General features: G+C 38.5%; 1 protein-coding gene across 1 annotated transcript; it reads left to right on the forward strand.

Moving 5' to 3' along the window:
- Positions 1 to 175: 175 nt before the first annotated feature.
- Positions 176 to 11,325, forward strand: LOC146508828 (uncharacterized). Its single transcript, XM_085177961.1, has 4 exons — positions 176 to 8,096; positions 8,554 to 8,751; positions 8,866 to 9,076; positions 9,346 to 11,325. The coding sequence occupies exons 1-4, from the start codon at positions 7,364 to 7,366 to the stop codon at positions 9,605 to 9,607; spliced, it is 1,404 nt and encodes a 467-aa protein (XP_085034087.1). The 5' UTR covers positions 176 to 7,363; the 3' UTR covers positions 9,608 to 11,325.
- The last annotated feature ends 543 nt before the right edge of the window (positions 11,326 to 11,868 follow it).

Consider the following 11,868-nt stretch of genomic DNA (forward strand, 5'->3'; position numbering starts at 1 on the left):
ATATATATATATATATATATATATTGTCTCTAAAGACCGTACTTAAAAGAAACATGATATGTGAAAAGCACCTTTTCTGTGCTTGAGAGCATGTTATTACCCATTCAAGAACTCTGAGATCTTAAGAACTTAAGATAGTAGGATGTCAGAATTGCTTTCAAATGGGAACATTAAGGCCTGTTGGCGCATAGGTCCCCAATCTGTCCATCCATCCTCCTTCGCTGACTGTCAGACCAACCCAGATTAGTCTGAAGACCCATGATTTTCAAAGCCTCTTCTGTGTGTTCGCGAAAATGGGTAGCTATCAGGGTGCCAGGACTGTGTGCCCGTATCTGTACTTAAAAGAAACATGATATGTGAAAAGCACCTTTTCTGTGCTTGAGAGCATGTTATTACCCATTCAAGAACTCTGAAGATACACAACCCTGGCACTTTGTTTTTGGAACTGAATATTTGTCTTTCAGTGAGGCTTTCTGATACTGAGGGGAAAAGTTCCTAAAAGCAAATTCTCATCAGCAGTTGTATAACTCAAATTAAGGAAGATATGAGCTTAATGTAAATGCATAATATACCAACTAGGAAATCTAACCTCTAATTGCTAGCCTTTAACAGAGAAGACCTGTGAATTCATGGTTGAAAAGTTACCTTTGGAACTCTTATCCCTGTATTGCTTTGACTTAAGCATTGGACATTTCATAAAGACTATAGGGAATTGTGTCAACTTGTGAAGAAAGAAGAGTATATGTCTCCTTTTAATGTGGATCTATCAGATCCTTGAATTCACATTATAAATATGTGATGGCTCCAATACAAATCTAAGAATAAGGTTTGTCTTTTCAAATTGCATTGAGCTGATTCTCAAATTCAGGTCTTTGTGTTTTGTGATGTTTGATTTTTGTCATAAGACCACATGTTTTGTTAATTATTAATTTTAATACGCAGTAGTACTGTTTGAGTTTAGCCATGTCCCACTTATTCGTTTTTGGCCCTATAATATACTTTGGTGACAAGTATGTTGTGTTGTATAGCCAGTGTCCTTACAAATCCTGTTGGGTGTTAAAATGTCTAGTATTTTCATAGGCGGGGCTTCTCACCTAATTATCTATGTCCTAATAAGGTTGCAAAAAAACAGGTTCTTATATCTCTAGTTGTGTTGCGTGTATAGAAACTTTGAAGTGAGATCTGTGCTCTGTGGCTCAAAACAGATTTTTTGACGTATTCAGCATCTCTCAGGGGCCAGCGGACAGTGGTGTCCCCATAGTCCACCACCTGGACTGGTTTGGAAAAAGTGTCCTTACAATACATAGAAACCCGTATAGGTGTGTGTGGGTTTTTTTTTTTTTTTTTTCCTTTTATTGACTCAATACATCCATAGCTGGACTGGCCATCGGGCATACCGGACATTTGCCCGGTGAGCCGATGGTGATTTTTCGTTTTTATGGGCCAATGTTTTTTTTTGTTGTTTTTTTTTTGTTTGTTGTTTTCGTAACGGTATAAACACTGAAAGGTGGCGGATTGGCCAGATGCTGAAGGTGTGTAAAAATAACTCAATTGTTTGGTGGTGGCTATTGCAGAGCTTCCACAGATTCAGTAACATTAGCAAGTGGTGGAGGCCAGCAGATGCAACACGCTGGCAGGTGGATGACGGAAAGGCAGGAGGAGCAGAGACCCAAGGCGGTGAACTGAACTTCAGGTAAGAAGTTATGACCTGCAGTCTATCTGGGTCAGATATAAACCAAGTTTAGGTGTAGTTTATTTTCGTTATGCTGCCTTTTTACAGTCAGTTAAAATAACTCGTACTGTGTACTAGCTAGCATGACGGAGTTTCTATACTGCTGGGCGGGTGCTATGAAATTATTGATGTTGAACTTGTTTTATCTTATTTTATTTGTAAGGTTAATTATTAGAGTTTCCAACCGTCCGGTAAGAAACGGAATCGTCTCGTATTCAGAGAAAATATTGCGCGTTTCGTATTGAGGTGAAAAGGAACGCAGTTTGTCCCGGACTTCAGCTACAATGAAAAAGACACAAAGTTGGAGTTATTCTGTCTTTGCTGCACAGCTGCCTCTTCTTCTCTCATTCTCTCCCCCTCCCTCCCCTGTTTCTACTTCAATCATGAAACTGATCAGTGATCAGCTGATCGGCTTTTCTCTCTTGTTTGTTTATCGCTCACTTTGCGCCAGAAAGAAGAAACCAGTGGATGTCGCGCTAAACAACAGCAGCACGTTTAAGTTTGATCAGCTGTTGTTAGAATTTATTTGATATTAATTTCTAGTATCAGCTGGTGTTTGCTGGAGCCACAGCTGTAAAAGCTGCTGGTCATGATATCGGTTTGGTTATCTGGTGAGAGGGAAACATGAAGATGAAACCAGGAGATGTCCTTACTGAATCATCAGAGCTGAACAGGTGATGGAGAAACAGGTTTTACCTTTTAGGCGACATGAATGAGTTGAAGGGAAGTTATGAACTGTTTCTGAGAAATAACACCAGGATCCTTTTCTGACAGTAGCTGACAGCTGGTAACTGTGCACGAGCGGGTCTAGAAAAGTTTTGCCAGGGGGGCCAGGTAGGGCATTAACAGGGAAAAGGGGGGCACAAAGAAATACTTTCTTATTCTCATTTAAAATGTCTAGCTGTTAACAAATAATTATCTGAATCTTACAACAAACGTTTTCATCTGATGTAAAATGTATAGAAATCCATTACTGTAGGGTCCCATCATAATTTCTTCAGAAGTAGCTAAGTACTGTATATGATGCCAGTATTTTCCCACATTTTCTAGATACTGTACCAGTACTGTGTGTAAAATGCCATCAAAAAGTCAATTAAGTTTTATTCTTTCTCACCTGTCTTTCTATCTCCTTTCACTTTTTAAAGGTTGCCATGTTAGAAAAAATATTTTGCCCTGCCATGCTGTTTATTGATGTGGCAAATAAATAGTTTATGAAAATATATCTAAATCTGTCATCAGTAATCAGTAATGATCATGTCTTACCTCTAGTCTTCTCTGTCTTAATTTCAGGTTTTCACCATGTGTTGTAGATAGTTCAGGAGATTAACTCGACCAAGCAGTCTACTTTCGGGTACTGTTTAGGATGGTGTAGGTTTAAGTTTAGATTGATACATATATACCAACAAGACAGTGTACATCACTGTGACAACAGTGTTTGTTTTCATTCAAAAGCTTTATGTTTTTTCCTATAGTACCTGGTGGGCTGGTCTCTAGTCTAAATGCCCGGGCCAATTTTTGGCCCAGTCCAGCCCTGAATACATCTAACTTAGAACATGAATTTATTTTAGGTCTTTGTAGTTATTGGCCTACTTGGTGAAAACCCTGCACAATACTTTATTATTATTATTTAATTTGAAGATTTATTTGACCTATTCACCATGATCATGAAGTCCTGTTAACTTCTGGAAAAACAAATTGAGTATTTAAACCGAACTGATTTTCTAATATATATTGGAAGAAAATTGGAGAGGGATAAATATGCCCCAGCACTGATAAGTGAAATTTCAATAGGTTGTGCTCTTTTATGGTTTTTCTGCTCCACCCTCATTAGTGTCACAGTTGTTTTCATCTGTGTCCAATCACTGGTGCATATGGTCTCCACCTTATCATTTATCACTCTGTCTGTTCTCCTTGTGCATGTTTACCCATGTTTTTGTTTTTATCAACTCTTTGCATTTTGTATATTTCTTCAAATGGTAAATGGCCTGTATTTGTATTGCGCTTTACACATCCAGTCTTTCACACATTCACACACTGGTGATGGCAAGCTACATTGTAGCCACAGCCACCCTGGGGCGCACTGACAGAGGCGAGTTACTTTCGTCACTAAACACTTTATTTGCATTGCTTAGGAATTCTTACAATACACAAGAATGAATGTTTTTATGAGTCTTTAGAAAAACGAATTGAAAAGGAAATCGAAGAGTTGCATTTTCTGGTATTTATGTGCGTTACAGTGAGGGGGAGTCGTCCAGACACACCTGGTCCATTGCAGAGAGTATGTCCACATAATGACCAGCTTTTCTCTCCTGGCTTGTCTCACAGCTGATTCACATTCTAAAAATCAGCAGTGTCTACTCTCATGTTAATGTACAGTAACACAGTGATATGAGGACAGCTTACCTCACTGTTGCGCTTCCTGGCCAGCTTCACTTCTTCAGCTTAAAATAGATCCGACGGAGCTCAGCTGCACTCAGACAAAATGAATAAAAATGACCAAACTAGAGTTAAAGTGTTGATTTTTGATTCTGCTGATGCAAACTGCTCATCACTTCTTTGATAAAACAACAAAAAACAAAGTTTTTACAAACATTACAGAACATTACCTTTTATATTCACTTTTAAAAAGTTGATACGACTTATCATCAATGATTGATTCAACATTATGCACGAGTTTATTCTTTGTGTTTCAAAGTCTTTGGGCATTTTCATGTGACAAATCTATTTTGGTGCATTGAGCCAGTAGAGATTTGAATTACGCTAAATCTATGATGTAAGATTTTTTTCATACAAAATTTATTTTTTGTTGCCCCCAAAATCATTTTAACAAACTGACTGTGATTAAGTTTTAATAATAAAAGATAATATTACAATTATTTTAACCATTTTGTTTCATATAAATTAAAATTTGTTTTCAGGTATTTTTTTCAGGTAACTGATTAATTTTCTAGTACACAGATCAGTCATGCTTAAGAGGATAGAATTGCCCATAAATACTGATTCTGAGCCACAAGTGATTTTTATTAAATAACACTTAAATAAATTAGATTTTCTTTCTGACTTTGTTACTGCTTCTTTAGTAGTTTCCTTTAAGTGGCACCTATGTTTTCCCATAGTTTTTCCCATTCTCACATGAGCTTCTGTCCTTTAATGTGTAGAACAGTATGTAGCTTTTTTGCATGTCTGAAAACGGCTGACTGGTTTAGACCAGTCATGAACTTTAACCCCTCTGTTGGGGTCTTTAGCTACAGAGAGCTGTTGAGACTCATTGACCCCGCCGACCCTGAGATGAATACATGTAGATTCTAAACAGCAGATAAAGGTTATGCAGGTTTTGTTTAAGTCACAGTTGTACGACGCCCTCTCGTCCCTGCTCTCTCTATTTCTTTGTTATGCTAGTGCATCATTAAAAAGATGTTTGCAGTAGTTTTGGTGGGAGAAAGTGGTCGATACTTCTGTTAAACCCATCTCACATTTTCCCCTCATTTACTTTTTTCTTACTGGCTCTGCGGGGGAGAATCAGTTTTCAGGTAGATGTGTGTTATAATGTTAAACTGTTATTATCTTATTTGTAATACTTTTGTATGGTTTCATGGGAGAAATTAATTAGAGAGCATTAAGCTTGTTATCGTATTTCTATTTAGAACTTTTATTCACTGTTGAATAAAAATCCCCCAGACCTGTACAAAATGATCACCGAGTCCCCTCAGCTGAAATTTACTGACATACTCCACATAAAATATTTGGCACAAATTGTATGCATGTATTAACTGTGATAGGAAATGTGAAGATCTTTATTGCTGTTCTTCAGTCTGTAGAAACGATCCTCTAGCTCTGTAGTAGGTTATTTGTTTATGCACTTTAACTTTATCCATGATCACTTACAAAAGCAGTCAAATCAAAGTATGAACTGATCTAATCTTTAGATGATGATTAATTTCTTCCAAATCCTTTTGTAGCAGCTAGAGCGGGGGTGTTCAACTAGATTCCCTAAGAACTACTGTCCTGCAGCTTTTAGATGCATCCCTACTCTAACACAGCTGAATCAGATGTGCTTCAGCGTGCCATCAAGTTTGGCAAAGGCTTGATAACAAGCTAGCATTTGATTCAGGTGTGTAGCTCTCGAGGACTGGAGTTGCCCACCCCCGCTCTAGCTGCTCCAAAAGGATTTGGAAGAAATTAATCATCATCTAAAGATTAGATCAGTTCTTACTTTAATTGGACTGTTTTTGTAAGTGATCATGGATACAGTTAAAGTGCATAAAAAAAGAACCTACTACAGAGTAGTCACATGTTTATGTGGCTCCATGCAGATTTTGGGCTGCTGAAAATAACTTGTGCTAAAAACAGATTTTTAAAGTTTAAAGTTTGCAGGCCTCTGAGTTAGCAGATCTACAGTGATGGACTGCAGATAAGATCTGTGTAACTCTGATGTGATTACAAATCCGTTGGTGCTGTAGAACATTCAGTTATTACAAGCTTGAAATAAACTCTTTTAAATGAAACATTGAAAATATTCTTTACTTTGATTCCTATTTAGCTAAGAAAAAGGGACAAAAAAATGTGTGACTGGTGTTGTTTTCTAAGTGTGCTAGTTTAGACATTTTACACAGGAATTCTGTATGAACACATGCAACAGCAATATGTCACGGTGAGCTTTCAGACGTGTATTAGAAAGAGAAAGGACATGAAACAGTGAGTGGGGTGTGGAGACTCAAGCACGTTTGATTGACCTATCGAGAGTTGTTGAGGTGTAAAAGGAGTCGTTGACACACCCCACTTGACTGATGATGTCAACAGCAGACAAATAAGAGGATATACAGGGATTATTTTAATGACAAAGTCATATGTTAATTAACCAGCAAGCTTTTTAAGGGTCACAGACCAGGGATGGTCACTCTGCTTTGGCCCAGTGTGTGTGTAGGCTGGAAGAGCTTCTCCATCTGCTTCTTACTGGATTTGAACTTTTCAGAAACTCCTGCAAGGTAAGGATTATTCTCTACAACAAACTATAATTTGCTGTGTAGTTCAAGTTTACCTGTTGTAGCATCTCTGCTGGTTAGATGTACTGCAATGCTGTTTTTAAGCATATAAAGTATAGATAGATCTTTACTGACCTATTTTAAGTGATTTTGGGAGGGAAAATGGTTTTTCTGTTAAAATACATCTCAGATTATCCTTTATTTGTTTCTTTTTGGCTGGTTGTAAGGAATTAATGTGTGCATGAAATGCTTTGTGAAAATAATCCAGATTTTAATAATAATATGACTTTTTATATCCACGTTTCATGAAGCCAGACTGAGTCAGCGATTAATTTATTTGTTTGGAGATAAATACAAGGAGGCCTTGTTTTCAGTGACTCACAGGTACAAGCAAATTTCACCTCAACAAGCTTCTTTAAATTCACATGGCAACCCACAAGGACGTTGGGATAGTTATTCCTTTTACATAAAAAAAGAGCTTAAGTGAGGTCTTGGTCATTTTTTTGTTTAGCCTGAGTTGTAAACTGTTGTTGTTCCCTTTCCAGGTTCTCCTACCTTTCAGCGAATCAGTTACTCAGGGACAAAGGACTATTAATTGTAGGTCTGCAGCCTCTGCATTGGTTGAATTTGTGTAAGGAATTGAGGTGCAATGGCTCAAACAGTCAACATGAAGGTCCAGAAGCTACCATATCTGCCACCTGAAGTTTGGGTTTTGGTGTTCGGCTACTTGAACACTGAGGAAAAGCACACAGCCCGCCTCTGCTGCAGACACTTCAGAGATCTTATCGACCACCCGTTCCTGTGGAAGGATTATACAGCAGGACTCTCCAACTTTCCCCGCTACACATCTGGATTCTGGGACACCGTGCAGTGCCGTGGGGTCAGCCGTGCCACAGTGCAACATTTAGGACCCAAAGATTGGAAAATTCTCAGCAAGTCCCTCCCATCGCTCAAAACCATTGTCTGTGTGAGGGAACGGCAGTATTACAAGATTAAATACTTAGACAACCTGTGTGAATTCCCCAACTTGACGAGTCTTGGGGTACGAAACGCCACCTGGGTTGAGCCGTTACTGGTGCAGTGTCAGAGTCAGCAACTAGCAGAGCAGCTGACTCACCTCAGCGTCTGCAACATTCAGATGTCCTGCGATGACACTGTGGCGTTCATCAACAGCGTGTCACGCTTGGTCAACCTGGAGTACTTGCTGTTCCACCAGCAGGAAAGTGAAGGGCTTGAGAGGATGAAGCCAGTGCCCTCTTTCATCTTCCACAACCTGCTGCTAAGCCTGAAGAAACTCAAACACTTATCTTGGGGAATGAAAGGGGAGCCACCAGTGTCACTGCCCAACAACTACTTCTACCCACTGGACCCAGAAAACCCAGGTAAGCCAGTCTCCTGATTATATTTTACACTTGCAAGCATCAGAACCAATACAGTCACTTTTTACACCTTTGACAAGAGCTTTTCATCAAGAAAATACAATATTTTCTTGACATTATGCCTTAATATTGGAACAAAACCCATCATATTGAAGTCAGTTGAGCTGCACACATGCTGCATTATTATATATATTTCACCTCTGTAATATTCTTGATGTATATATTAGTGCTATTTCTTAAATTTTGGAAACTGTATTGTACTTGTAATATATTGTATTATTTAATTAGTTTAGTCTATTACTGTTACTATCTTGGACCAACTGTAATCCACATAATTTCTTGGGATTATTATTCTGATTAGTATTGTGATCACACAGCCTGTTGTGCAGTATTGTGTGGCTATGCTAAACTTAACTGACAGAGACTAAATGTTTAACTAACCACCTCTTTTATCCTGTAGGAGAGTACGGCGGCCCAGAACTGATCTCTTTGGAGTTAGTCAATTACACAGAAATCATCCTGTCGGAGAACGCACTGAGGGGTCTGACTTCACTCAAGTCGCTTGCTGTCCACTACAGGTACCCCTGGGATGGTCTGCAGTGCCATCTCTTTTCCTGGCTCAGTTATCTGCAACAGCTGGAATCACTCTCAATCATTGGTGAGCCAAAACATGCATTTAATCTTTGTATTGTGTGTGTATAGTGAAGCTGTGTGAAGCTCCAGGCCAAAACTGTTTTCTGTAACTTCTGTCCTGTCATTTCTTTCCTTATAGGAGGGCATTTTCTTGCCTCTTATGCGGAAGACCTTCCAACCCAGGTGACCAGTCTGACACTGCGAACATCCATATGCGCATGCCAGATGAGCGCCATTGCATCTCAACTCAAGCAAGTTGAGCATCTGGACATAGATCATAACCGCTCTGATGATAGTCTCTGCAAACAGCTTCCTACACTGTTTCCTCAACTCAAAACTCTCAGGATACGGTATGCCCAGCAGATTTTTATTTTTATTACTATTACAAAGTAAAAGTTCCATTTGATGGTTTATGTGTGACCTGCAGCATCAAATCATCTCACTTGAAAAAGTGACATAATTTACATTTTGCTGCAAATGAAGCTTTTTTTTTTCTGTGTTGATTTCTTAAGTACAACTGAAACACTACAGATAATCGTGTCAACAGTTTCCCATTATGGGTCTATCGTTGCCAACACGCAACTAGAGCTGACTTTTTTTCCTGTCTTGTCTTCTGTAGATTCCACCTTGAGGAACCAACAAGAGACCTGCTGCTCCTCAACAAGCTGCAAGACCTGGAGCGACTGGAGCTGATCAAGAGACAGACATACATTCTTATAAGTGACGAAAACAAAACTTGGCCGAGTCAATCTTTGGAGGGACTGATCAAGGAGCTGCAGGAGATCTCCAGGAACAGGTTCAGCATCCTGACCACAATGCCCGAAAGGGACGTTTTGCAAGAATGCGACTGCATTTGGGAAAGAACGGAAACACGATTCTAATCCTGAGCAGTGCAAAGTGAACAATTTTTTTTTCCTCCTCCATGGACTTTCATGTAGATGCAGCAGGTCCTGTAATGCGTGCAACACTACCTTTAAAATAAATGAAGGTCAGAGCAAGAAGCTGCAGCTTTTTTGCTGCAGAGAACTTTAGACATAGAATGATGTGATGAAATATTCTGTTTTTGTTTTTTTTTATAGGTTTGGTTCAACAATGTTACGATGAGAAATTCTCTGGTTCTTTAGGATTGTTTGAGTGTTTATGATTTTGTTTTTTTGTTTTTTTTTTTCAATCAAATAAAAACTAGTTTTCATAAAGAACTGCATTATTGTTTTTCTGTGAATTTAGTTTATTATTTCAGCTTATTACAGCTTTCAAATCAAAATACAGACCTCCAAGTGATTGTATAGAAAGCCCCCCTCCTCAGAAGGACATTATCAGTGTCACGCTCATGTCTAGCTGTGGAAATTCAGTTCAGTTCAATTTTTTTTTCAAAAGCAAAAAAGACAGTAATACAGAGAAACCCAATCACAACGACCCATTCATGTTTGAGGTGAGTGCTGGTTTTTTCATTGTACCAGTGTTTCCACCTTGAGAAGAAGGCGTGTTGTCTACTCAGATTGGCAACACCTGTGTGTAATCAATGTCTACGGGGATTTAAGACCAGAGCTCACTTGAGCACTTCAAAAGGTGGAAAGAGGCAGTGGTGGGAAACAGGGGAAGGATGATACAAACCAAGGAAATTACAGACCTATAGTTTTAACATCGAGTATCTGTAAAATGATGGAGCAAATGATAAATCAAAGTGGGTTCAGAAGAGGGAGAAATTCAAGGGATCTGGTGTTGTGTTTGGAACACAAAGTCAGAAAAGCACAAATAAAGAGGGTCGTAGCAGTGGTTTTTTGATATAGAAAAAGCCTATGACATGATGTGGAGAGAAGGCTTACTAATTAAAATCAGTTAATTGAGTATGATGGGGTCAGACAGAGATAAAGAGTATGTTCTCCCTGTCACAGTTTGATTTAGTTCTCTTTCGTTAAAGTTTTTATTTCACGGTCCTAGGGGCCGCTGGATCATCCAGATTTCTCCTTTGAGACTCCTGTTCAACTTCTCTGCTCCTCTTCTCCTTCCCTCGATGGTCCTCTTTGGACTATACTGTAGTCGATCCCTTATGACTGACTGGTTCTTGTATTAAATGATTGTGAAAATATTCAGCTTCTGAGCTAACGGGAAGAGTGGTAGATATAATAAAATATAAATTAACTAAAAACACTATATTAAAACCAGAAATGCAGACAGATTCCTGCATTAAATTGTGGAGAGGATTTAGCCTCCACAAGACACTGAGTGCTTTTGTGCTTTATTTTGTTTAGTAATCAACATAACCACACAATTCTTTGTTAGTTTTTAGAAAACACAATTTATTTACAATCTCTGAAGTGTACATGCAATATCAGTGCCAGAGGAAACTGTCTAGTCCATCTGATATTAATATAATATTTCTTATATATATTCATTTAATATTTTAATTATAAAATAAATTATAATTTTTATTTCTACACTAATAGAGTCGTGTGTGTGTGTGTGTGTGTGTGTGTGTGTGTGTGTGTTAGCAGTTTGTTTAAATGAAAAGGACAAATCATTGCTCCTTCTCAATTTTCTACTGTCACCTATTATTTTGGCAATACCGAACCTCCATAAGTTTACATGCAGTGTTGTTTGTTTGTTTGTTTGTTTGTTTTAAAAAAAAAATAAAAAATCTCCCAAGGTCTCTATGTTCTCTTCCCTCCTTTTACACCGGTTTCTAAAAAGAATAAATAAACAGGGTTCCTAAAAAAAAATGCAAAACAGAACTCACTAAGCTGAATACTTCATCTATTTGTCAGTCCTGAATGGGCTTAGTTTGACATTCATTATATTTTTCCTCCCTACAGTATATCTTAAAAACCAAAAAAAAAACCATACATGTGACATTCAGTAGAATTTATTAAAATAGTAGGATGTCAGAATTGCTTTCAAATGGACAGACATTAAGGCCTGTTGGCGCATAGGTCCCCAATCTGTCCATCCATCCTCCTTCGCTGACTGTCAGACCAACCCAGATTAGTCTGAAGACCCATGATTTTCAAAGCCTCTTCTGTGTGTTCGCGAAAATGGGTAGCTATCAGGGTGCCAGGGCTGTGTGCCCGAATGGCATATAAATGTTATTGAGGGCAATCTCGCATACTAGCCCCAGTTTCTCCCACATACATGAAACCACACA

The sequence above is a fragment of the Neolamprologus multifasciatus genome, chromosome 11, assembly GCF_963576455.1.
Source record: "Neolamprologus multifasciatus chromosome 11, fNeoMul1.2, whole genome shotgun sequence".
Taxonomy (NCBI): domain Eukaryota; kingdom Metazoa; phylum Chordata; class Actinopteri; order Cichliformes; family Cichlidae; genus Neolamprologus; species Neolamprologus multifasciatus.

Excerpts from the sequence above, each read along its gene's own strand:
- LOC146508828 (XM_085177961.1), top strand. The coding sequence starts at position 7,364 with ATGGCTCAAACAGTCAACATGAAGGTCCAGAAGCTACCATATCTGCCA. Across the intron at positions 8,752-8,865 it reads GGAATCACTCTCAATCATTG|GAGGGCATTTTCTTGCCTCT; the intron begins GTGAGCCAAAAC and ends CTTTCCTTATAG. Across the intron at positions 9,077-9,345 it reads CTCAAAACTCTCAGGATACG|ATTCCACCTTGAGGAACCAA; the intron begins GTATGCCCAGCA and ends TGTCTTCTGTAG.